Genomic DNA, 27544 nt, shown 5'->3' with positions numbered 1-27544 from the left:
CTGTCTAACAAAACGAGGGAATGCTTTTTCCGCTATAACTAGAAAAAAAAAAAGTTATTCATTTTCAGCAGATGAATTATGTCTCTGCTTTCCTCTGAAGAACTGGCCTTGGAATGGGTTTAGGCAACACCTTAAAAAATAACATGGGCTGGATACTTCTTTTACTCTCTGGGAGGGTCAGTTCTAAGTAAACACTGGAAAGAAAATCTGTCTGTTTTGATGCTCAAAAATAACTAAACTGAAAATATTAAAGAGCAGTTTAAAAGGGTAAGTAATCTATGTGTAGAATACTGGTAAGTGAGAAGTTTCACCAAGAGGAGGATGTGGGATATGTAATGACAGATGTAGGTAAGAAACCCCTTGGCAGAATGAATTCATTTTGATAACTATATACATTAACCAGTGAAACTCCAGACCCCCAGTGTTTTGTTCGTGTCAAAGGTAGATAAAGCAGAATGGTGCTTCTTTTCAATCCACAAATAGTTCTTTATCATTCACAAACTAACAAAAGGATCACAACAAATCCACTGCTAGAGAACTCCTAACTGCTGATTGCCTTTTTTTTTTAACAGTGCTGTACCTTCCATCCTAGAACAAGTTAATCTCTTTCCTACACACACCTAGGAGGAGCTGGTTTATTTAGGGTGATATACAGGCTTTGCCCTTTTCCTGACTATGCACCATACACATTTTGCCACTCAGGTCTCAGTTCAGAGCAAGTGATGACTTCTCCAAGACAAAACATTTTTCTTAAAGTGTATCTTTTCAAGCCTCAGTTGTACTCCTAAAGGTCAAATGGAAACACAAAATTCAGCCTTCTCTTAGTGTAGAGAGAACTAAAATAAATTCACTTAAATTTTATAGAAGACTGTCCATAATATCTTAGCAATCAGCATTTTCAGCTAGTAATTAGTATTTTATTTTCTTTAAAAGTTATGAGTCACATTTTGGAAAGCAGATCCTCTGTTTGACCGGGGACAGACTTAAAAGCAAAGGTAAGCCTTTAAGCAAAGGGCAAGTTATTTCCAACCTTCTCTTTACTTATGGTAAGGTCTCCTGGGACTAAAAAACATGGCTAGAAAATAGTTGAAGGACACTTATGAAGGGGAAGTAGAAGACTGTGCAGTGCATTCAAAACAAAAATGCCACTATTTTATTTTCAATTAACTTTTAATTATGAACATAAATCTTACTTAGCAGCTGGGTATGACTCATTAGGCTCCAGCCACTCCTCTTTTCCTGCCAAAGCACTTCTCAAGAGTGTGGGGAGGATGACTTAGGAGCTGACTTTATGTAAACTCATTCAATCAGGGCTGACCCCTGAATCCAAAAGCAGGAGCTGGCACAAAGAAAGCAGAGAAAGGGATTTTGAAAGTGTAAGTAGACCAAGATGAACTAATAAACACCATGGAGCAGTATGATCTGGTGCAGACCCCATAATGTACATCACAGATGTACTCTTCCAGAGCTCAGACACGGGGATGTCCTTTAGCACCTGCTATGGTGACTATTAACTGAGCAGCTATCAGTATCCATACAGTGTATATTTAAACATATATCCTACTGCTGTACATAAATTGTAACTCCTCCCCACTCATGTTCTGAGAGCTGACTTATTAAACACCAGTGTGTAACATTAGGTGCTCAGGAGTCAGCTCAGTGGAAGAACTGATCAGACTCTTCCTCTGCCTGCTTGTCCCTCAGCCAGCTGCCAAGGGGTCACATACCCTTGACAGCTGCAGAGCAATTAAACCAGCATCAAACCCACTCGGATTCCCTGCTTCAGCACTCCATACCTTTAACAGTTTGAACAGAAATCAAGACTTCTAGAGCCAACCGGGACAAAAACCAAAACAAACACCACCCCAACCCGCCACCAAAAAACCCCAAAACAACTTACAGAACCACCTGAAATCTGCACAGAAATTACTCATCAGCTCCTGTCTTCATTTTCAAATTTCATTTCACGCTAGCTCTTCTATCCAAAGAATGTCTGGCACTTTTCTTCTCTACTCTCATCTCCCTCATTTTGCTTTTCAACAAACTCTGCGCACGTTGCATCATCCACATGTAATATAGAAATAAACCTCTATAAATGTTCTGTTCTCCTGTTCAAGGTAAACAGCTCTTAAGCACTTCAGTACTTTGTCCATTTTGGTTGAATTGCAGTGTGATTGCAGGCAATTCTGTGATTATACAATGCAAACTGAAAAGTTAGATGTTCATACTTGGTGCTGTACTAACATTGCTGGTGAAAAACCTTTGGGAAGGATACAAAGCCCCTGATAAATAAAGGCCTCTCTTTTTGTTGCTGCAAGTAGGTTCATTTTGTTATTTTGTGAAAGACCAGGCTGGCAGTTTTTGCTGTTCAAAAGTTCTGGTTTTGGAGACCATATGTAACTTCATGGCAAATGAAGTGGGAGAGGATGGTAAAAACCAGGATCCCTGGTTTTACCCACACAGCACACACAGCTGGCAGCATAGCATCTCTTCAGCTGGCTCCTCACATTCCCAAAACTCTGGGCTAGTGACCATCCACAGAAAAAGTTTCATGCCCTTCTAAGTCCTTTCTACTTCTGCTGGTCTTCCACCACAAGTACAAGTACAAACTGCTTCTTGGTGTGCTGTTGATGGTCCATAAATATCTCTTTTGTCTCTTGATCTAAGTCTTCTCAGATCCTTTCATATGGGGCACAAAGGGAAAGACACTCCTCTTGGCTAAGTCTAAAAGTTTCAACATTGGGACTTGGCTTTTCAGACTAATTATGGTTTACAAAATTCCACTTTGAACGTTGTCTTTCCTTTTTTTCTAAGAATTCCTGGTGTGCTTAACAAGTCAGAAAGCTGTAACATCACACTGAGATTTGTTCCCTAACTTAATATATGCTCTGTTCACTTACTGCCTTTTCAATATTGTTAAAAGAAAAATTTGATATTTCAATTTCACACTACCTTGCTTCTTTGTCTTGACTCTCCTGCGCTGCTTCCTTCATTTTTATGTATACCTCCTGCTTCTTTTGTTGCTGGAAAACTCAGCTGTCCTCTAGCTTTCAAAGTCACAAAAGGACAAAAAACTAATCAATTAAAAAAAAAGAAATCCACTGTCCTTGAGGAGGTCCTTTTTCATTCCCCTGTTTCCTAATATTAATGTGCCTCTCAGGAATCAAGCATAAAAGATTAAATGCATTTGAAGGAAAAACTTGATAGATGTGAAAAGGTATCTTTCAGCTTGAAGCAAAATTATTATTCCATATGCATCCACAAATAAAAAAGGAAATTAAAGCTTCAGTGATTTTGTTTCAAGATTATTTGAATTTAGTTTCAGGTGACTGTGGTTTTGACATCAGGGTGTCCTGGGTCAAAGGAGGGTCTATACTGAAAGGCTGTTTAATCTGAAGTGGGACAAAGGAAGCATAAAACATTTCACTTGGACTTCCCAGGCAGCAAATGGCCTAGCTTACAATTGAAGTGCAGATAGCTTGTTGCAGAGAAAAATATTTCTGTTGACAAGTCCATATCAAACAGAAGATTGTCGTCACAGAACTTCCATAGTTATTCCATTTTGTTTTGTCTTACACTTCAGTTTCTTCCACACATCTCTATCTCAACCACAACTCCTGCTCAAAACCATAAGAGTCGTATACCCACAACACAGGGAATAAACAGGTGGGAAATCTTTCTTATGACATCAGCACATGAACCTGAGGAAGAGAAGAACAAGGGACATGACACAGCTAAAAGCAGCTGGTGCCAGCTAGGGAGGTCTGCTAGTGGGGAACAAAACATTTCTTGTTATAGCATCATAAAAGAGTGATACCTGGAAATTTTCTTTCATCAGTTAACGTTCAGTTGGTTTCATGAAACACAAAACAGGAAGAACCTGCAGCACTGCCCATGGAAATAGTTTATATATACAATTTAGAGTTCATGTGCTTGTGGGTTCTTAGTAATAAATGGCAGCATAACAGTAAAAGTAAACCACACAACATTTCACTCAAACCATTTAATATGGTTTTCTCTTACACTATTTGCATTTTTTTCCACCTAAATTGAAAATTTGCAATTCACAAAATTCAAACTGGTTACCCCTGTGGGCCTGAAGGACACCCAGTCAAACAAAATGCAGAGGTAAGCAAATTCCAGCAATTGCCATAAGACTGAAGCCTGGCTCTCTAGATTTGCACAGGAAACCTTTGTTGTATTTGGCAGCCACTCTCTTGTGGAGCTCTCAGAATATTTATTATTATATTTTTTGTCTACAGACCTTATTGCTCAACAGAGTAAGAAAATTCAGCCAAAAAAAAAAAAAAGTTAATGATACCTTTGCTATTTTACTTTGACAGCCTAGATTATTTTGGATATTTCAAAAGCTGCACATCCTTTAGGATAGGATTATTTAATATGCAAATGATTAACTTTGATCCTGCTTCTCAGCCCTGATAATTACTGAAGAGCACAGCTTCCACAGAAGTCATCAACTGGCTAACAAAAAATCCATTTTCTAGTGAGTGTGAGTGCTTATCAAACTCTGCCTTGCCAGGCAAGTTCTGCAGTTCCTCCTATACCATCATGCAAGAGACCAAACATTTCTGATGCCTTTCTCTCCTCCATGCAGAAGTGCCTGGAAGCACTGCAGTAACAAAATACCCAGTCTCTGGGGGAGGGGAGGGTCTCAAATTGCTCAACATCCAATCTGCTGGCTGACCAAAGAGAAGATTTTCGTGGCTCTGGCAGGAGCTCTGTCCAGCCTTTCACAGCCAGTAACCATGAGTTATCCTAAATTATGACAGCTGCAAGTCTCAGGGAAGAGTGGAGGCCAAATGTTTATTCACAAATGTCAAATATGATCTTATTTATTCATCCCTGAGATGGGAAATATCTGTGTGGTGTGTCAATCTGACTGATAGAAGTGGGCACAAAGCAGAACCTTGCTGAAATTAAAGGGCATTAGCTCCCTAGACACCTACCTATAACAGCAGCAAAACAGCAGGATACACCATGCACCAGCCTGTGCTTTCAAAATTTATCAGACACCAAAACATACAGAGGTGAAATTATTTTAAAGACCAACTTCAGAATCCCTTCAAGATTCAAATTTCCATTTATCAAGTTTGCCTCTACTCATTATGCTTAGTCCCTCTATTTAGAGATGTTCCAAAACAATTCTTCTTTGAGAAAGTGGTTGAAGTGTTGACATTTGTTCTGCCATCACCTGTTGAGCGCTGCTAAGGGAACAGTGTCACGCAGCAGAGTCCCTCCGAGGTGCCGGCCCTCCCTTTAGACGGCAGCAGCGGATGCAACAGGAGAACACCAGAGTGGCGTTTATGGCAAGGCTGGGTCAGAACAGAGCTCCCAGGGGCACCACGCCTTTGGCGAGCTTTCCTTTTCGGGGGCTCTGCACTTTAAACACGCACTTGTACGTGTTGCAGTCGTTCTTCCAGCACCCTCTAGTGCCGACGGCGGCTCTGACTCGTTACTAGAAGGTTACACCTTCTCTCCATGAGCCAAACCTCCCCTCCTCGCCGAGCTGCTTTGTGCCAACTTGAAAACTACTGATGAGCCCCCGCTGCAGGAGCTTCCACACCACTGTGTTCCTGCCGCATACTCCGTTCTCATCTCCGTCATGCTAATTTCTCTTTCAGCAAATGAAATGATAATTTTTGTGTACCACGAAGAAAAACTAGCGTAATCTCCCTTCAAATAAATATATCCCCCTGAACTGAAGTCAACGTATCAGTACATTGTGTTAAGTTTACTTGGGCAAATTAGCAATCAATTATTTGAGTCAGTCATCCCCTCCTAAACGAAGGCATTATTAAACAAGCAGCCTTAATAGTGGCTGCATTACTGGGTTTTCTGCTGAAGTGTGGGAAGGAAAATCGAATTAATTGTGCAGTGCTCTGCACTGGTTCTGGCAGTATATGGTTTGGTTTATGTCTCTGTGCTCCTAGGATATATGTTTGGGGGTAGTCTTGATCTCTACATGGTTTATCAGCTTCAAAGCTTATGGCAGATTTCCTAAAATGATAAAAAATAAATGTGCTTTGCAAAAATACACATTAAGATGATGAGGGAGAAAGGCAAATACCTTGTTCAAGGAGGATGGACATGCCAAGTTTCTATGTTTTAATGAGACAACCGTATTTAGTGTAGACCTGAACAAAAGAGTCCCATTCACATAATAATAAAAATACTGTGGATTAAAGGGACTGTCTCTTCCTAGAGACTGTGCTTTCTCCCCCTTCGACAGAACTCTGGCTTTACTCAGTGCCTATGGCTCAGAACTTGGACACGATGTACCGTCCCATACAGGAGGAGCACTAGGCTGCATCTGCCTTTGGGTTCTAAAATATTCACCAGAATGAGAGCACGACAGCAATTAAACCCAACTGCAGTTTAGGCAGCACGTGTAAATTCTGCTCTCAGCTCCGGAGACAGTGCACTGTTTAATTGTCAAAGCATCTGAGGTTGGCAGCCAGGTTTCTGGGTGCACTGTGTTCCCTCACACCCATCCCCAGTTCCCTAGGACCACAATATTCCACGGTGTGTGCTACTGTCCCCGCACAATCCTCAGTTAACCTCAGAACTAGGATTCAGTCGGCAGGGAAGAAAAGAACGTCGTTTACAGCAGGATGATCCCAACTCACCCGCTCATAACGCACCTGGCCCTGTTATTGTCTGTGAAGGGCGACTGTTTAAAATCAATGACAAGCATACCAGAGATACCTTCAACCGCGTGAACAGCTGCCAAAACTACACAGCTGTGCAAGAACTGCAATTGCTATTCCGAAGCAAAGCGAAGAGCGCAGACACCATAAATCACGGTGTACTCCAGACATTCGCATTGCTTCTGACAGCGGTTTTCCTCCAGATACGGGAACACGATGTGCTCAGTAACTCAGCAAACCCGCAGCTCGTCCAAGTCGGCGAACAAGACGGGTTTTAGCAAAGCTTGCCGATCAGTTTCCTCTGTTCAGCCTTTCTGCCCACTTAAACACGGGAGTTGACGCATTTTTCTCCTCAGACAAGAGCAATTCCAGAGGTCTGTCCCTGGCAGGGCCCGTGCTACGCGCTGAGGCCCGGGGGGAGCGGAGCGCTCGCGGGAGGGGGGACAGGGGCACAGCCCCTCAGGGGCCAGCCCTGCCCTGCCCTGCCCAGTCCAACCCTGCCCTGCCCACCGCTCCCGCCGGGAATGGCCGGGGAGAGCAGCCGGGGCAGGTTTCAGAGGAAAACCCTGGCAGTGGGCACGGGCAGCATCCTTCCAGGCTCCACAGCTCCCCGCACTCAGCGGAGCTCTGAGGGGCGCTCGGCGGGGGCACTAACGGTGGGTGCAGCGCCCTGTACAAACTACCTGCCAAGGAAGCTGCGGGCAGGTGAGGGGCGGGCTCTGCTCCCGGGAAACGGACGGGAGGACACAGTCTCAAGCTGTGCCAGCGGAGATTCAGGTTGGATATTAGGAACAATTTCTTCACAGAAAGAGTGGTTGGAAGGAGCTGCCCAGGGACTCCGGGGGTGGTGTTTAGCGGGAGCCCGGACTGAGTGTCCCACTCTCAGCGATGGATGCGGAGGTTTCGGGGCCGCTCGGGGCTCTCCGTGAGGGGGCGCGCACGGCCCGCCCTCAGCACGCGGCGGCGGGGCGGCCAATCAGCGCCGGGCGGGGAGGGGCCAATCAGCGCCGGGCGGGGCGGGGCCAATCCGGGCGGGGCGGGGCCGGCGCGCGGGTGGCGGCGGGACAAGATGGTGGCGCCGGGCGCGCTCCGCGTGGTGCGGTGCGGGGGCAGCACCCTGCGCGGCGCCAGGGCCGTGTTCTCCGCCGACTCCAAGCAAGTGGGGCAGGGGGCCGAGGGGCCGCGTTCGGGGGTGCTCCTGAGCTCCGAGCGGGGCTCTTCCCGCCGGTGTTCCCGCGGCCTGCGGCTGCCGCGGGGCGCCCGGGCCTTTTCGGGAGGTGTAACAGCGTTTCCCCCTGCAGGTACCTGCTGTACGCCTCGGGGGACTTCGTGAAGGTGTACAGCGTGAATACCGAGGAGATCGTGCGGCTCATGGGCGGCCACGCCGACCTGGTGACCGGCATCCAGCTGAACCCGCACAACCACATGCAGGTTCGCGGGGCGAGGTCGGGCTGGGGTGGCCCTGTGTGCCACCGCGGGGGCTCTCCCGGGGCTGGCCGGGGCTCGGGAAGGGGCTGGGAGCGCTTGGGGCATCGTCGAGCGGATGTTTCGCTGATATCTGACAGAAAAAGTTGGACTGTGTCAGGTTCCTACAAACACAAACGTGAAATGTCACGTGGATTGCACTCCTTGAATGGAATGACAGCAAAACGGAAATACAGCAGTATTTCTGGTTCTTTGACTGAAAAGACAGAAGAAGCACGTGAGAAAATCAGAAATGCCGTGGTTGGTGTTCTCTATTCTGTATCTGCTGGTACTGATGCAGATGTGACTAAATCCCTTTAACTTGCCCAGTGGCTCTGTCTGCCCCCAGCCTGCCTTCTGTGCTCTGGTGGGCTTTTTTAGGTGCCTGGATATAAACAGGAGTTGTTTACCAAGAGGGACTCATCTGCATGTTAGCTGTGCAAAATTAGATGTTCACATGGTGGGTATCTGTGCATTCACTCTCTGTGACAGCATGCATTTCTCTGTGACAAGTACTTGCATTTTATTTGAAAGCAGTACAGAGCTGGTCTCTGTCCTGTGTTTTTATTACTCAGGTACGTGGAAACGTAGTTGTGATTCTGTGTAGAATCTGGCTTTAATATATTGCTCTTATGCAGTTGTTTTTGGATTTTTTTCTTCAGCTCTATTCTTCCTCTCTCGATGGTGCTATTAAGCTGTGGGACTTCATGGATGGCATTCTCATTAAAGTACGTTGTTATTCCTGTTAAAAGCATGTCAAAAACGGGCACAAATCAGTCTGAGATGGGTTGTTCTGCTATTAACACAACCTAAAACCCATCTAATTATGGCAGTAATAGAATGTGTGATGATGATGATGATAATGCAAATCCTTTCAGGGAAGAAGATGGGGGAAGTACTGACTTACTGACTTTACTGCCTGCTGCAGTTTTGAGCCCAGTGTAGCTCTGGGAAGTGTGCTGCAGTTTGGGATACACCAATAGAAATTAATCCAATGGCTTGAAAATGGGAGCATATTCTCGCTCACGTTTTCTACTAAATGCCCACCTCTGGTTGTGCCTTCTGCTTTGTATTAGGGATAAGGTATTTTGAGACTTTTCAGTAATTCTAATGTCTCATATTTTAATAGTACTGTTTTAACATTTGTATTGGTCCTTGATAGAATAAAGATGTATTTGTCTTAGAATTGAGAATTTTAATTAATACATGAATGTTTCTTTAATACACGATTTCTTTATTTCAGACATATACACACAAATGAGTAATTGTTGATTTCCTTCTCTTTTTTTTCTTCAGACTTTCACTGTAGGATCCAAACTTCTGGCACTGTACACACTTGCTAGTGCTGAGGACTCAGTGTTTGTTGTCATTCCAAAGAAGGGTGAACGAGGTACAGTACAAATAGCATCATCCATGTCATCTCAGTCATTCTGTGTCTGTGCTGCTGCCCCAGCAGTGAGCTGTGTGCTGCAAGAATGGGCTTTAATATGTTAATTGTGAAATATTTTCTAAATCCTGTGGTAAATGTGTGTAGTCCTGCCATTTGTACCTCTTTCATTCTTATTCTGTGACATCTATCATTCCAATATTTGTCTAGAAGAGTGCTTTCCTTTGATTTTGAAGCATGTACTGCATGGCTGTGGTCTCATAGATGCAGTTCATCTTTGAGCAGTGCTCACAAAGGTACAGGTTGTACTACTGAAGTTGGGTATGAGTGCTGGAGTTGATTCTCCCACCTTAGGCAGTTTTGCCATAAACTGACTTGTCCTATTCACAGCATGCCAAGGTATTTTTTTTATGGGATTTGGTCTGCAATAAATACAGCTTGGCCTTATTGTGTACTATAATACATTGCTACTTCAGAGCAAGACCAAATACTCTGTAGTTTCTGTTGGATTCTGCTTACACTTGCAGTGATAGCCACTGTCTGTCCTTTTTCTTCAGTGCTACTCTTGGTTTCAGACAGATTTTTTTTTCTTTGGTCAGATACATTCCAGCTGGTCTCAGTTAAACTGACGAAAGGAGCAGGCCAAGATCTGGAAGGCAAGGAGCTCTCAGTGGTTCTGGATGATGTGGGTGCATCAATGAAGCACACTGCTTTTGGAAGAGAAGTATGTTCACTTTTTTTCCTTCTCTGCGGTGTTGGTTGGTTGGGGTTTCTTTTCCTCTCAGATGAGCTGTATTCTGTTTATGCCTTTATACAAAACACAGCAGTACTGTAACAAAACTGAAACAAAATTAATTTGTAAGAACCATGCTATCTTTAATATTGCAAAAATTCTAAACTTTGACACTTATAATGGGAAAGTATTTACTTAACATCAGCTTATATGGTGTCTTCAGTGTAAAGTACTTTGTAATGAAATGGGCTTTTTTTTTTTCTTGTATGAAAACATAATCTTCATGTCCTAAATGGCTTTACATTAACAGGGTGCATATGTGGTATCAGTGAAGGACGTGAACCTCCAAGTTTATTTTTTTAAACGGAAACTGTTGAACAGGTAAGAATGAGAATGAAAATGTCAGGTATTGTTTCAGTCTGATATATCCTAAATGTTTAACTCGTAATGTGTGCACACGTGATCTCATATTTGGTTTTCTGCTGGAGGGGGTGTAGTCACTGTATAAGAAGTTCCTGTACAAGTGAACAGTGAGCAGAGCAGTGGCAGTGGTACTTTACCTTTGCAGCTCAGGAATGTATTTTTTTCAGTTAAATACTCTAGGTTGATTATGACCTGGAATAAGTGACATAGTTTGGGCAGGGCCCAGACAACGGGAGGGAAGCAGGAGAAAAGCAAAGAGGGACACAAAGACAAAAGCAAAAACACTTTCAGCGTGACTGAAGGTGAAGAATTAAGGACATCAAGAGGAAAATAAGTCTGTCACTATTTTTTGGGAGTGCATGTAACCATAACAGCTTTAAAGTGTTTAATTTTGCTAATTGGAATTATTTTTTATGTGCACTAGCTGATCCTTTTGAAGATTTGTTTAAGAAAAAACAACCTAACTCTTAGAATTGAAGTTACTTTCTTTACTTTTGAAGGTTTTCTTTAAGTACACTGAAGACAAAAGGAGGAGACAATCGCTTCAGTTGTGTTGTGTGCCATCCTAAGGAGGACTGCATTGCAACTGGCCATGCTGATGGAAAGATTCGCCTCTGGTTTGGGCATTTTTGGTTAATTGTGTGTCCCATAAGCTCTCCTGACTGTAGGAATTAAGTCAGACCTGAGCAAAGCAGTCTAATTTGTCCTTAGCATTGCCATTTTTAGAAGTCAGAGTGAGCAATGAACCTGCAGTGCTGACAGTGTATCCGCCAGGTGGAAAAATGCCTGTGTTATCTCCATTGAATCTAAACTTAGGTATAAAAGGTAATGCAAGAGCAGCTGAAATAACTCTTTATGGGCAAGAAGAGTCCTAAGAGTTTAATCATGTATTCCACTGGTAGCACACCAGTGGAATACAGATTAAAAACATCACATGGTTAAGTTGCTTCCAGGGCTGAGTTGCTCAGCACATCTGTGAGGTGTGGACCAGGAGGGTTCTGAAAACCTCTGGTGTGGTTCATTCCCTCCTCCTGTATCACTTGTAGGGTAAAGTAGTCTAGAAGTTAGAGGGCAGGATGATATAATTGATTCAATTCAATATTTCTTTTAGTTTACTCTGTTGTTGATGTGAGTAAAGAATTAATTTACTCCTCTCCACACAGGAGGAATTTCCACCACAAAAAAGAGTACACATATTCCACACTGCACTGGCATCATGATATTGTCATGGATCTGGCTTTTTCTCTAGAGGGTGAGTAAAAGAAAAATAAAAACCAAAACAAAGCAATAAAAAAAATTTACCAAAAACCACCAAAAATCTCCATCAAACAAACAGAACCTTCTGAAATTTGAAGTGTTGCAGCAGATAGGGAAGAATCTATAGAAGCTCCAAGTTTGTCCACATACTAACAAGTAAATTTCCAGAATTTTAAGTACATCCAGGAAGGATCTGAAATAAAAATGAAAGCAGTTATTTTTTAATATGCATTTTGATTGGCATTTAAGATGTCAAATATCTGCCTTCTGTGGTGGAAAGAAAAATCTAACCCCTTTCTCTCACCTCTTCTCACCTCCACTCTTCCTCCCCTTCCATTTCATTAATAATACCAATCAGTTCTTGCCAGTTTTACTTGCCTCCAGATCAAACAAGCCAGTCTTGTCTGAGCTCAAACCTGCTGTGAGAAATACTACACTTTTATCTGAATTGTGTGATCTGAACTATTCTCCTTGAGGTATTTCTTACTGCAAAGTACTTCTCACAGAAGGAGAACAATTCAGTCTTACCCTAACACAAATATCCAGCTGATTCAGAAAGTGATGGCATCTACTACTCCCAAAGCATTGCTTAAATTTCACTGTAGACACAAGTTCCTTTTACTTAATCCAGGTTTCTCTAGCAATTTAACAGGGGAGAATGAGAAGCATGTCTGTGTGTATTGCCCAGGCCTGATCTAATTGTTTACTTGTGACAGTTTAGAAAGCTTTGAGAAACTCATGTCTGTCTGTAAAGACACAGGCTGCTGATTTTACTCCTTTTTAAGCAAAACCTTTTAACTGTATTTTCTTGTGGAAAAGGAACCAGGTTGCTGAGTGGTGGAGTTGAGTCTGTTCTAGTCCAGTGGCACAATGAATCTTCATGCCAGAAGGATTTCCTGCCTCGCCTGGGGTCTCCTATCGAGTACATCTCCATGTCCTCTGACGGAGTTCTCTGCTCCACCTTGCACACAGACAACAGTAAGCCAAAACACATCCAAATATCACTTCAATGGAAATGCCAATCTGTATGAGCTTTATTTTGTTGATTTTAGATGAATCAACTAAGAACTACAGAAAATTTCTTTAGTGATCTGAAAACAGAGATGCTTGTTCTTTCACCGTTCAATCAGTTCTGTCAATTTGCCTGGTTACTGCTGTAACTTGGCTTTCCACCTTGGTGTAATAAACTGAGACAAGATACATTTACAGTACAGATTATTACAGCCCCTTTCCCACCATGAGGTGTGTGCCTTTTGCAAGATCTGGTCTGCTTTCTCTTTCAGGAATTACAATAATCAATAGCAACCTAAGGTTTTCCAGGAGTATTCAAGGGTTAATCAAAAGTAAGTGCAGTAAAATTTATCTTCCACATAGAGGATTGAATGTGTCACTGGACAGCCTTGGTCATTTGTCTCCTGAATTTTGTTTCCAGGTAGGGATGTCAAGACTGGCCTAGTAGTTGATCCTAGAACCAAAGCGTTGGTCCTGAATGGAGAGCCAGGCCACTTGCAGTTCTATTCCCTCCAGAGTGACCAACAGTTGTTCAGTGTAAGTTGGATGGGCTTGTACCAAAGCTTTAACTTACTCAGTCAAGTAACTTGTGCATCACAATTTATTTGAAGACTTAATATGGCAAATGGGAAAAAAACCTTGCAGCTATCCCACAGGGCTGGATTCCAGGCTGAGATGTTCTTGACTTTATCTCCGACTTCACTTCCTAAGCAGATCTAAATATTGATACTGAAAAAGGTACTCTAAAACAGTGTGCTATCCTGTTAAATGTCAAAAACTTGTAGGTAAAACACCTTCAAATTATTTTTCATTCTTTCCTACACTTCACATCATTGTGAAATGCACACGCCCTAATTCTTCTTTCCCCACATGTCTCTGTACTTCGTGCCACGGCCCAGTCAGGTCTGACTGGAGCCTTCAGAACATCCTTTCTGCGTGGTTTCATGAGTGGGATCTCTTAGGGCTCTACCCGAATTTTAAAGTGCAGCCTTGGCCTTGCTTTGCAGCTGGACATAGTGCAGCGCCAGTACATCCACCAGGCGGGTCTGAAGCAGTCAGACCTGGTGAAGGTCGCGTTCAGCGCTCGGGGCACCTGGCTGGCCACAGTAGAGGAGAGTGAAGAAGTGACTGACCCCGAGCTACAGCTGAAGCTCTGGTTCTACAATGAAGAAATACAAAGGTAATGATAGCAGCCGTCGGTCGCACAAATCCCTGCGCAGACGTCGCCTTGCAGAGGTGGAGTTTTTCCAGATCTGGGGAGTTGCCATGCACACTAAAGCATCTGCAGCAGAGCACTGAATCCACATAGGAAATAACTGCTCTGGATTTGTTTTGCTTACAGTAATCGGAGACTGTTGTAACATGGGACTTAAATTCACATATTTTCTTGGTATTAAAAGTCATGGACCTGACAGAATGTAGCTCACACAGTTTTCTCACCTCTGTGTAATCCATCATGAATTGATTAGTCCTCCAGAAGGTACAGAAGATTATCACTATATTGTTGGTCTTTGTCTTTAGCTAACATGCATCTGGTTAATACCTTTTTCCTGATTTTCCTATTTAAAAAACTACATTATGACTACACATTTTTATTTTATCAAAGAAACAAGGCAAAAGAAAGCTACTACAAAGATCAACCCCATGACTGATTTTTCTAAGTACTGGAACTGCCCAGTGTTCAGGCTGAGTATTTCAGAGATGCTTGCCTAGTGGTAATTCTTGGTGTTGGGCTACTGTATGGAAGCCATTAGGGAAACCTGATCTGTTAATGCAATACCATTTAGTGGTCTTAATTAGAAATTTCTTTGATTGCTCTTCTCCCTGCCATTCCAGAATCAACTTGAACTGAAGTCTTCCCCAGTTCCAAATGAAATAGAATGGCAAGCTTCTGTTTTCTTTCCCTGTAGCTTTGAGCTGAACACCAGAATAAACACGCCCCATGACAACCACATCACAGACATGTGCTTTCGTGACATGGTTGAACTGGGAGATGACTCTCTCATACTGGTAACAACTGGCAGAGACTGTGTGTTCAAAGTCTGGGTGATGGTAGAAGACACTGATCCAGAAGGTAAGCATGGCCAAAAATACTTCATTGCACCTTGTAAGATAGGAGCATGAGAATAACCTGAGTTGGAAAGATCCTACAATGACATTTGAAGTCATGCTGTAGAAATTAAGACCCCTGCTTTATTTTGCTTAGTCCCCTGCATTGATCTGCTTCTGCTGCTGCATGAAGTATTGTGTTCTCCTGAGCATCCTGTGGTGGAGTTCTGCCATAGTTCCACAGTATTAGTTTGGTCTGGAGGTTCCTGAAATAGCCAGAGACCTTGGCAAGGTGCTGCAGAAGGGAATGGCACCCTGTGCTCGTTGGTTGAAGAATTATTTGTGGTAATGATTTTTCCATGCTGAGGAAATGAATTTTTGTCAGTCTTCTGAGTAGGCTTTTCATTTGAGACTCGTGCTTAAAGGAGGAGGATGCAGAAATGTGTTGCTCTGAGCTGACTTAGTGGTAAATTATAGCACTTTTGCATTTTTACAGATCTACCACTTCAGGGTTCATTTTTTTAACATTCTTCCTTTCCATTAGGTACTTGAACATCGTAGAATGGGTATTTCAGTATTTCTGAGATACTTTTAATAACAAAATTCCACCTCTTGAAAGACATGCTGATGTTCGTTTCTTTCAAAGAGACTGTCTGTGTTTTTTAATGATTGGTCTGTATGCCTTTGGACATGAAATACAAAAGATTTCCAGCATATTAATGTATTTTTACTTGAGTGTTATCACAGTGTCAGGCACACTAAAGTGAAGTGACACTTTCCTGCCACTTGGGTGTCTTGTCATTTCATGTTCCTAAGTAGCTGTGATAGTTGTCTTGCTGAGCTGCTTACAGTGTAGTAATCTGTTTCTTTTCATAGGCAGGTGAGAACATGTTCAAAAGTACTTTTGAGCTACTAGTGTTTCCATTTAGCAAACTTTGCCAAGCTTTCTATTTCCAAGCTCTTTGTTCCTCGGGTGTGGTTGAAGACAAAGAGAGAAAAACAAAAACTTGTGTTGTTTACTTTATTAATAGTAATCCCCTCAGTGGTATCTGAGTGTTTGGTTTTGCTTTTTTTCATAAATTCTTCTGAGGCTAAATTATATCTTAATGAGCATATAGTATCTTGAGTATAGTGTCAGTTGGGGATGAACTTAATTTTTTTTTTCCTTCTACAAAATAGTTTTGTATCTGCTGACTGGCCTCATCAGGGTGTTTGTATCTTCAGTGACTACAGAGTTCCCAATTAGTGGTGACTGCTGTGCTGTATTTGCCCAGTGGGGCAGAGTGGGAAGGCTCAGGTAGAAAGGCTTGACCTGCTGCAGTTTCTCTGCAGCAAATATTAGTTCACCAAGGAGCTCCTCAGTTGAATTCATTCTGGTGTGTGCTAATTGCAGCAGGTCTCTTGCAGGGCCCCTAGATGGTGCCATGCAGTTGGAAGTACTCAGTAATGTCTGGATTTTTTTTTTTTTTACAGGCAGTTCTTTTAATAATCAACCTGTAGCCATTATCTAAAGGTTGTCTTAGCATAGGGTAATTTTACTTTTTTTCCTCATCCTACTCAAATGTTTCAAAAGCATGCTGTAGGAGTTATTTTATACTGGGAAATGTATGTTAATGTCACTTTGCTCCAGTTTATTTTCTGGTAACTATCCACAGTGGGAAAGGTATCCCAGCAGAATGCAGTGGCAGGTGAACCAACACAAGGAAGCATGCTGGTGGGTCACTAGGTGGTCCTCAAATCTGTAAATGAACCATGAGTTTGTGGGACTCAGATGCAAGCTGTGTTCAGATTTTGAGTAATGCTTGTGTGTCTTTGCTGGAGCTATGACAGAACAATTTTTCAGAACAATAAGTGTTGAGTCTACTTCAGTATTGTTTTACCTAACCTGTGCCTCTTGGAGAGCACAGTTAAAGGCTTTAACAAACAAAGCATGAATATTGTACCATGTCAGTCTCAAGGTTCACTGCTCAAATTCAAAACTGAGGACAAATGAAAACCCTACCAGCTGTTCCTCATATTTGAACTGGGCAGTTTCTCTGTACTGTTCAAAAATTGTGAAAAAAAATCTGCCTCACTCTTGAGCCTATTTTGCAGTAATAATTGAATTCTTCTTTCTTCATGTATTGACTTGAATTAACCAGCTTGTTCATTCAACACAGCACAGCAGAGTGTGAGCTGGACCTGTGACTTTGTAGGCAGCTACCACAACTACCAAGCTACAAACTGCTGCTTCTCAGAAGATGGCTCTTTGCTTGCTGTTAGCTTTGAAGAAACTGTCACTGTATGGGATTCACTTACTTGGGATCTTAAGTGTACATTTTGCCATCCACCTGGAAATATAAGGTACATTTTTCATCTGCCCTTTTATGTCTCATTTGAACTCTTAGGAAAAAAAAGAATCAATTCATAGTAGTCCAAGACCTTTTATAAGTTTATAAACGTATACACATAAACATTGAATTTATCAGTGTTAAATTTATAGATGCAAAAGACTAAAATGGCTTTAAGGTGGTTGGTTTAAAAGTAAGATCAAGCATTGCAGTTCCTTCTTACTTGCATATGTCTCCTGTATCTGCCATCCTTAAATCTGTATCATGGAGCACACCAGTAGTGTGCTGATAGCCCTTCTCTTTTTCCCCATTAATCCAGGGGTGAATCAAAGTCCTGGAGAAGTGTAAATTCAAGAAGTGGGTTCTTTATTCATGTATGTGTACATGGAAATAGAAATTCTATCAATAAACCATAAAGGCATGATGACTTGATCTTTACTGTGAAATACACATCTTGATCCTCTCTTTGAAAATCCCTGTTTTCCTGGCAGACTATCCCAGTAATGCTCCATTGTGTGCTGTCATGATGAAAGATACCAACATTGTATGGTCACAAAGAATCATAGCAGCATACAGAGGTTTCTCCCTTCCATGTGCTGTGTGTATTTTTGTAAGCTTTTCTTTTGTGTGATGAAGTCTGTTTTATATTAGTCCTCTAAGAGTGGAAATTGAGAAATGTTACTCTGAAACTGGTGTGCAGGAAAACTGTGGGAGGCTCGTGAGCCACCAGCTTGGTGCAGTGGCAAGCTTTTCCCAGGCCAGCTGCCTCCTCTTACAATGTTCACCATTTGTTATATTAAAAAGAAATAAATTACTGTAGGAATATCATGAATTGCTGTATTACTTGAATAACTTCAAAGGGCTATGCTTTAATATACAAATTCTGTCCCTTACTAGCTTTTTTGAAAATCTTTTTATTACTAGAAGTCATAAGGCTGTTCTGTTATTCTCAAACAAGAGACTGAGATTTAAATCACATGCTTTCTTCAACTGGAGCAATTGACAATAACCTTTTTATAACTAGTTCTCTCATTCTAGTTCTTCAACAACAGTAAAACTACTTTAAATATGGAAGTTATTTTCCAATCCCAATGTGAACACCTACAATTATGTATGGGTTTGTAATGTATTTAAGCATTTAAAATCCCTCCTTTATATTGGAATGCTGTAGAAACATGTAATCCTTACATATTTATGCACTTGAAATCATCAGACTTATCTGGTAGTTGTGTGTGGAGTTTCATGCCACTAGAGGTGAATGCAAAAAGCAAACTTCAGATTTAGATCCCAAAACTAAATCATAACTGAATGGTTTTTGTGACTTGTGAGTAATTGCTACATAGAAAAATAAACATGAACTCTGAAGCTGACTAACTTGTTTTGACTTTTTGCTTCTGTAGGAACATCTGCTTTGGGAGACTAACATGTTCCAAGTACCTTATTGGTGCCACTGACTATGGCTTCCTGTGTTGCTGGAACCTGCTCACTTGTGCATGTAAGATCAGCTTGAATGTGTGCCAGAGTAAATTTATTACATGAAATTACTGTGAAACCTTGAAATAATTCTAGTTCAATTCCAGATTTAACCCACTACAAAATGCCCTGTTGAAATGGGATGATTTTCATACTTAGGCTAGTATCCTGTCCATGTGCATGTGCTTTGTGTGTGTGTGTGCAGAATAAGTTTTAAGTTAGGTGAACGATAACCTGGCAATAGGTAGTATTTCTTACACTTGTGTAGGAGTTGGTAGCATTTGTGTGTGTTTTTACTCACTAGGGAATGACTGGAGCTGCCTCTTCCAGCACCAAAGGCTCTGTGTGATATTTGTTCACCTTTTGTTTGGCTCCTTTTCACCTCTGGCTCTTGCTGTGCTTGCTTTTCAGTGGAGTGGAGTGCCCACCTCAACGTTGTAGTTCTGCAACCCGATCCCCTTTCTGAACATATTGCTGCAGTCTCATGGCTCTCCAAAGAGTCCAGCTGTAAGTACAAATCCTTCTTTGACAAGTCATGATCAGCAGAATTTAGAACTGGGGAAGCACGATTTCTAGAAGAGGTTTTCTTAGAATTCAGACTGTGAAAGCTGGAGAGGGATTTCAGTGTGTGCTTGCACCTGTGCAAACTGAGCCATATCTGACAGCAGCATTCAGATCAAGTGTGCTACCTTTTCTTCCAGCAGGTAGCTTCAGGTACAGGATATACCTCAGGATTAGCCACACTTTCTGGGTGTGGGTCTCAAATGTCTTGATCCTCTCTTGTAAATGCAGAACTGTGCAGCTACATTTGAGAGCTCTGACATTAAATTAACTCTTCCTACAGAAATTTTAATGTTATCTGGACTGGAGTACTGGAGTGAAAGGTCCCTTCTATTATTGAGTGAAGTTATCCAGTTATGTTCCTGTAAACTGGTGCTTGGAGGCAATCCTGTCCAGCCTTCCTGGCTGTGATGTGCAGGGCTTTGACAGCTAGCCAGGAGCATAAAAATTTCCTGATTTAAATAAAATATATTCTTGGTATTGCAGTGTTTGTGTTTAAACCAAATGAGCCACGGCCAATCTACATCCAGAGAAATCTTTGTAAAGAGAAGATCCTGCTTGCTGCCTTTGTTCCAAGAGATGAACCTGAAATTACAAGCTCAGAAAAATACCTATGGCTAAGAAAATCCCAACTGTTTTTTCTTACGGATACACAGGTAAGGAATAGTAACTGGTAGGTGGTTCCTGGGGAAGAACTCTTTTCTTTAAAATTGACTGATATGAATTAAGAGTTCTGCTTATGAGGAGTTCCTTTTTTGATTTCAAGACATTATCACCTGTGCTTTGTTGAAAGCTTTCAACTGCCAAAACAGCCTAAGCTCAGAATTATTTACTGGTTTTCTGTGGTGAATAGTTTATGCTGCCTCATTGATACAAGACACTAGATAAACAGCATAGGCAATGCTCCCAAGTTAGCTTAAACAAGAACCTAGAAGCTGTATGAATTATTGCTGATCATTCAGATGTTCCAGGTGATATTCAGTTTCCCTGTAGTTTCTGGATGTGGGTGTGGTATTTTTTTGCTCATTTTCCCAAAAAGTCTATAGAACCTCTTGGTCCATTCTTGCTTCTCTTCAGTTTCTTAATAAAATAAAGAGGAAGAGATGGTTTTGCTTCTTTCACTTGACTATAAAAGGTTTTGGGCCAGTTAGAAGCTTCTGTAGGCAAGGTATGGAAATATGGAAAGCAGTTTCACATATGATAACTGTGCTACGTCCTTCTGTATTTTAGGAGCTGATGACACTTAGCACAAAGTCTCTGGAAGAAAGGCTCACACCATCGAGCAAACAGGTACCTCTCAGAGAAGTTCTGACTCAGGTGGACAGAGCAGTTCAAAATTCTGGTGGTGGTCATTTTGTCAAATTGAAATTCGCCTTTGTCATGAAAATGCATGCCAGATCCTTACCTGGAGTCACAGGCACTTAGCTGAAGGGGCAGTAATCTGGATTTGCTTATTTTTTGACAAGAAGTGCTGTTTGTAAAATTTTTTTTTAAGTATCAATAAGCTACTGTCCATCTCCCCTGGGGGAGGGGGGAAGAAAGAATACTTTTCTAAGAAATTCAGGTTACACAAATGAAGAAAAGAAGCAAAAAATGTTTGAATAAGTTCTTTCCTTATCTCGGTTTCTGTAACACTTGGAACCTTGAGTGTGTTCTGAACTGTGCTTTCTGATGGGGATGAACAGCTGTCAGTCAGTTCTCACTTATCAGTGAGAAGGAGTTCCAGAATTGCATTCCAGTGTGTATTTCTGTGGAAAAGAAGTCTGGGAAATTGGATTTTTTTTTTTTTTTTTTTTTTTTTTATTTTTTTTATTTCATGTTGAAGAAGTGTTTCATACTCATTGAAACAGCAGCATTTGGTTGATTTGGTTGGTTACATAAAATAGATCAAAGTAGAAGTTAGTATCTTTCTAATACAAAATGCTGTGGGAATGTAGGCATAAGCAGTCAGTTTCTTTGGAGGGTGGGGAAATAATTTGGTGTTCAGCTTAATGCATATTGATGTTGGAAAATGCCAAAAGTCAAGGTGCCATGTTTTGCTTCCCATTACAGTTGAATCTCCCTGCAGATGATGCTGGAGTATAAATGATCTTTTGGTTCTAAGTGGAATCAGAAAAACCCATCCTTTGGTTTTCTGGCACATGCACCACCTTCCATACTTGGAAGTTAATTGGTAGATAGAAAACTAAAATCTAGTACTCTTGGATCCAGATTCTGGAGAGTTTTGCAACCCTCTGTGCAGGATTCTCTGCAGACACCTGACAGAGAACGAGTACAAAGAGTTACGTAGCTCAGTTGAGTTAAATTTGAGTGTACACTTTCCTCACTTGGGTTTATTCTGAATTTTGGTAATTTAAAAGGAGATCGAACTTAGATTTGTGACACTAAAATTCTACTTACATTTTTTCAAGCTGGCAGTAGAAGAAAGTCTTCCTGTGACACCATTTAGTTTGCTGTTGGGAAAGCACAGACGTCAGCAAGCACAGGAGGATACAGACCCTGGAAAATTAGTTGTTCATAATAAGCAGGAGCAAGCTTCACCTGCTGTCAAAGAGGTAGGAGTAATTATAGTAAATGTACAAGCAAAATCATGACAAACAAAATCTTTGTTAAAGCTTCTGTTTTGTCTTTGCAGCTTTTGCACACTCCAGCACATGTTTTGCCATCTGCTTCCTTCCTTTGCACCATATTTATTAACTCATTGCTCATCTCCAAGGAGAACAAAAGGTAGGAAAAGTTCAAGAACTCTCCTTAGTTATCAAAGTTATTTTAAATTATGTACATCTTTGTTCAAAGTGTAAAAGTTTTCCAACACTCTATCTATTCATTGAGTTAATAGAATGTGTGATAGTGATCTGGCTGTTTAGTGTGTTGGCTCTTTTCTTGATGATATTTTTGCTGGGTTTTGCATAATGTGCTTATAAGTAAAACACTGCCTTTACACTGAAATGTTCTCTATTAATTTAACTTTATTGCAGAGATTTAGTGGCTTTTTAGTGCTAATTTTGGATATTAGATTCTCAACTTTATTTTAAATTACTGTGACTTCCTGCATAATTTTTGGTTTCAGTTTCTAGATACACCCAGAAGTTAGAAGCTTGATCTTAAGAATTTGTGTAAAACTCAAATGCCATTTCTAATTAAGCTACAAAATACAAGTGTATACTGTAAGCACGTCCAAGTTTGGCTTGCAGTGCATTAATTCCAGTTTAATAGAGTAGTTTGATAGGTACTTAAAATGGTAGCTTTCTCCTTTGGGATCAATGTATGCTGCTAAAAAGGAATGCAGGCACAGGGATTATGAGAGTGGCCTTGTATTAAGATTAATATCTTGTCACTTCCACTCTAGCCAGTTCAGACTGCATTTTTTATGCCATCTCTTCTTTAAAGTGTTCCATAAAACTGTGCCAGACCAGGGATGAGAACCTGTCCTTGGAATCAGGTGTTGGTGTGGATTTGCCAGCCGGGTGAGTGGGTGGTTCACAGGGCCAGGGCTTACCCAAAAACGAACACAGCTGCTGAGAGGGCTCTGGGTTCTGCCCCAGCAGCAGGATCCTGCCTTCTGCCACCTTGTGCTGGCCACTGCTGCAAGGTCTCAGACTGCATGGCACAACAAAACATCCACAAAAATCTGATACATGGAAACTCGAGTCTTTTTGCAGTCCTGAAGAATGTGAGAGTTCAGTGACCTGTGTAAATATTTGCCCTTGCAGAGCTTGTACTTTGACAGGGGTGATTAGTATGGCTGTGCATTTAAAGGCACATGTAGGGGCTGCAGCACTGGGCCCTTGAAGATTGAGCACAATTTATCACTGTCTAGTGTGTATTTTATACACTGGATATATATTATTAGCAGTAAATGCTTTAATTTTCCTTTGTACTATGATGTTACTGTGTGCTTCTCCATTTACATTTTGAGTGTGATAAACAGTTTGGATTAGAAAAGAGGATTTTTAGAAGACCAGTACTGTTTTGTCATGCAGTTCATTCTTAATAGATCTGGAATACTTATACAACAGACACTTGAATTCATACTATTAATTAACGCATTTGAAATTATAATAGTTCATTGTAATTTGTTGGAATTGGGCTTTCTACTTCAGCAAAGGCTTAAAATTCTTGAACTCAGAAGGGAGCAGCCACTTTAAACACTTCTCTAGAGGAAAAAGAACCCAAACAACCCAAGAATTTTTTTTCTTTCCTGTTACCACTCTATTCTAGCAGTTTCGAAGACCAAGTGACCTTTTTCAGATTTGAAAGAGAAGAATGGCCTTCTTGAATACTGTCTCATCTACCAGTATATCCAATGTTTCTGATCCTGTGGGACTGCAGTGTTGTAACATTTGTCATAATGCTGACCTTCCTGCTCTGCAGTTATAGACTGTATTTTTAGAAAGAAAACTGTTTTAAGTTTACTTAGAGGAGAGCTATTTGAAAAATGGCTTGAAATTGAAATGGCAAGAGAAGTATAGTAGTAGAATACATATATATATTCTACTATTACATACAGTATATGTAAGAATATACTATACTTCTGTAGTATATAGAAGTATAGTTTTAAGGTAGACTGAAATGAAAAAAAAGAAGATAAAAATCTTGTTTGCTTAGTTGTTTGCATGATAACTTCTCCCCTACAGTACTGTAGTATGTGAGAGTACCTGTTAACTGGGTTGTTTCCAAACATCTTCCAGTGCTGAAGAAGTTGCTGATGAAGTAGAAATGGAAAGTGAAAAAGCAGAGGATGATTCAGATGAGGAAGATGGCACAGCAATGGAACAAGAAGATACAAGCCATATGGAATTATTAGAGGAGGTGACATGTAAACTGTCTAAATCACAGGAAAAAGAGCTACGAAAAATAAGAAAAATGGACTACAGTTGGATATCAGCCTTGTAAACCAACATCTTACTTTTTTAAACAGCTTTTTTTTTAGTTGCTGCTTTGTGGATTAAATATTCTTTAAAAAAATGTGCAGGTCCTCTGGCCATAAATTTTAGCAGCTTCTCTTTCCAAAGGAATGCAGAACTCGGGGGAGGGAACTAAAGTTTTAAAAGCTAATCCTGCTTTTAGTTTATTACTGCAGGAGTCTCTGTGACCTTAGAAAATGCTTAACCTGGTTTGGGGGTTCCCCTCCCTCCCCACAGGTATATTTAAAAGGATAATAGCAAAACTGAGTTCATTATCTGAATTTTGATCAGTTAGCAAAGTGACAGCTCAGCTGCTGAAAATCTTCCCCACTGAGGCTGGGTTACTGCTGCCAAAGTAAATGCCTTCAGTTGGTGACAGAGCTTAGCTCAAGGTGGGGCAGGGGAAGGCAGGGTGGTTCTTGGTGCTGCACACAGGTAAGTAACAAGTCTCCTCCCCAGAAGTTCCTCTCCAGATGCTGAGACAGATCTCATCTGATTTAACATCCTTGGTTAGAGAATATGGATATTAATCTTTTGTGGAGTTCATAAAAGATTAGAGTGTGGAGATTCTTAGGTGGAGGGTACTCAGTGTATCAGAGCACTATGAAACTTTCCAAATATCAAGACAACTGCCTCATGCAGGAGAGGCATCAGTTTGTGCAACAGCAAATTTAATAGGCCTTCAATGCAGCAGCTGGAATTCCTTTATGTCACTTGATGTATGTTAGAAATCTTCATGAAGATACAGCTTTTTTGGACTTAAAATCTTTTGCCTTTACTGACTTGGTTTCACTTTACACAGCAGACTGAACATACTGGGATAACAGAGGGCCCTCACTTTGTAGTTCTCTGTGTTTTTTCTGCTCAAGAAGGAAATACATTTCTGGTTATGGTTTTACTACATTAATAGGCACACTCTTGACCAATCTTTTAGGAAATGTCCTCTTTACTGATACTGCAATTACAACAATGAAGAATACAGAGTGAGGACTGCTGCTGATTTGTCTGTGACTGCTTTGGAATGCTTCAGTTTTAAAACAGTTTTCTGCTGTTCCTCTATAGTTTTATTTTATTTTATTCTTGAGTATCTCAGTAGCCATGAATGGTCTCCATATTAACTGTGATGCCTTAAGTCAAATCTTAATTTGATTTTATTTTTTGGCTTCTACTTCCTCTTTCGAAAGGCTACTTAACAAAGATTTTATTGTTCTTTAATAGAAAGATTTGACACAAAAGACCATAGAGAGAAGATTGAAATTACTCTCATGAGTCCAGTTACATGATAAATACAACAGGTAAGAAAATACCTCTGGAAGGTGTAGAGGTCAGTGTTCAATACCTGCAGGTGCCCAGTACATCACAGCAGGACAGCAGTTTGGACAGAAGCAGTCACAGTTTTATTGAGGCTGAGGGACAGACCATGCAAGGGTGGCAGGTGCCTAGAAAGGGACTTGTTTACTTCCCAGATTTTCCACTCGGACAAGTGGCTGGATAAATATGATGGCCTGGAATTCCAGCAGCTATGGAAAAACCCTAAGCATTACAAAAAATAAATACATAGGCAAGGCCTTGTGGAGTACATCATGGCAATGGGCTTTGACTGGGGGGCTGCTTCCCTGACACTGCTCAGGTGCTGCTCTAAATACTGAAGAGGTAACCAGTGATTTTAACCCGTTTTTTCCAGTCACGTGTAGTTCCACAGACACTGAAAAATCACTGCTCTTCATTGGTATTTTGTGAGGCCCAAACTGGTTATTAGTTAACAGCAGCTCCAACTCGTGCCCTGTCCTTGGTGGGCAGACTTGGCAGGAAAGCCTGGAGGAAGGGGCTGGTATTACTAAACAGCAGTTGCTATGGATTTTTTCAGTTTAAGAACGGGGAAAAAAAGCCCTGCAAATTGTGCCTCGTGTTTTAGGATCACCTGGATCTTTGTATTTCAGCCTATCAATTGTTTGTCTGGCCTTGGGGAGGAGGCTCTTTTAGATATCCCAGTCTGCAGTGAGCCTTCTAAAGCACATGCTAACAAGCCAGAATTAGAACCAGCAGAGAATAGGACAGAGGAAAACAACAGCTTCAAATACAACTCTGAGGAACCCAAACAGACCTGCCCCATTGCAGAGGAACTGAAGTATATTTTTTCTTGACAGATTCTTGTCTAATTTTGCAAACCTCTGATAAAAGCCATTCTGTGGAATGGAATCTCTTCAGTGCTTATATATTATGACAGACACAGTTTTTCCTAACAAAAGTCATCTTCCTTTCCTGCAAAATTTCTATGCCATTCTGAGATAAGAATCTTTAGGGGGAAAAAAATGAAAGCTTGCTATTCTACTTCCTTTAAGTAAAATATCATCCCTTTTAACTCTTATTTTTGCTTTTCCCTGGGCCTTAGCAACACCAGAACTGTCCTTCAGCCCTTCTTTGGGCTAAGTGCTTGCAGGTCAAATATTGTTCTGACTGATATATAATTTCAAGGGCAAAACTTGCCAGGGTCATTAAATACATTTCTGGATAGTCCTAAAGCCTGTTCTTTCTCTGTTCTGGTTTGTACTCCTTGCTGATTACCTTTAGTATCTGAGTCTTTCTGGTGATGGCAGAAGCAAAGGCAGCAATTTATACATCAGCTAACACCAGTGCTTCACAGCAACCACCTCTCCCACTGCAGAGCACTGTTCTCTGTGGCTATCCCAGCTCAGACTGAGCAGTGCAGGTTTAGCTTTGGCTTCTGCACAGCATTTCCTTGAGGAGTTAAGCAGTAGACTGGAATGATGTAAATGGGAATTTAGCCAGGGCAGCAAGGTCACTCGCCTCTAAGGTTGCAAAAGACATTTAAGTAATACTCTGAACAGCTCTGCATTTTAACTACTTCACCAACATAGAGGGGTGAGCTTGTCACAGCAGAGTCTCTTCACAAGATGAAATCATTACCAGAGGGCAGAAATCATAAACAATATTTGTGTTTGTACTGTAAAGCCAACTCAGGATGAAATCCCTACTCTTCAGAAATCACTGACAAAGCACCTTTTGACTTCATAGTCCAGGGTCACAAAAGTCACACTGCCAACAAGGTAAAGTACTAAATCTTAAAATACTGCTATAAGGAGTGTTCTGAGTTGTATGTGTGGTTTGAAAGTGAATGTAGCCTGAGCTTCTTAAAAGAATTTCTTGTTAATACTGTTTGTAATAGAGGGAATGAAGCCCTTTAGGCAAATACCATAATGTGGCTGTAAGAAAGTTACCACACAGCTCTGGAAGCTGTGTATCAGCAGTTCCTGAGGCTG

General features: G+C 41.2%; 1 protein-coding gene across 1 annotated transcript; it reads left to right on the top strand.

Moving 5' to 3' along the window:
• Positions 1-7737: 7737 nt before the first annotated feature.
• Positions 7738-24252, top strand: WDR75 (WD repeat domain 75). The gene is made up of 21 exons (XM_062506664.1): positions 7738-7823; positions 7970-8099; positions 8795-8860; positions 9429-9522; positions 10119-10243; positions 10563-10633; positions 11176-11292; positions 11839-11927; positions 12752-12910; positions 13216-13275; positions 13365-13480; positions 13951-14123; positions 14854-15017; positions 17152-17335; positions 18723-18817; positions 19207-19302; positions 19843-20012; positions 20587-20646; positions 21768-21911; positions 21992-22083; positions 24048-24252. Exons 1-21 carry the CDS (start codon positions 7738-7740, stop codon positions 24250-24252), a joined length of 2496 nt encoding a protein of 831 aa, XP_062362648.1.
• Positions 24253-27544: the final 3292 nt, after the last annotated feature.

The sequence above is a fragment of the Cinclus cinclus genome, chromosome 21, assembly GCF_963662255.1.
Source record: "Cinclus cinclus chromosome 21, bCinCin1.1, whole genome shotgun sequence".
Classification (NCBI taxonomy): Eukaryota; Metazoa; Chordata; class Aves; order Passeriformes; family Cinclidae; genus Cinclus; species Cinclus cinclus.
The sequence above is the reverse complement of the archived record's forward strand: the minus strand, read 5'-3'. Positions and strand labels throughout refer to the sequence as shown.

What these genes read in the sequence shown, in the direction of transcription:
- WDR75 (XM_062506664.1), top strand. Translation starts at nt 7,738, where the DNA reads ATGGTGGCGCCGGGCGCGCTCCGCGTGGTGCGGTGCGGGGGCAGCACC. An exon ending in ACCCGCACAACCACATGCAG is followed by an intron (nt 8,100 to 8,794) that starts GTTCGCGGGGCG and finishes TTTTTTCTTCAG; the next exon opens with CTCTATTCTTCCTCTCTCGA. An exon ending in GCTCTCCAAAGAGTCCAGCT is followed by an intron (nt 19,303 to 19,842) that starts GTAAGTACAAAT and finishes TTGGTATTGCAG; the next exon opens with TGTTTGTGTTTAAACCAAAT.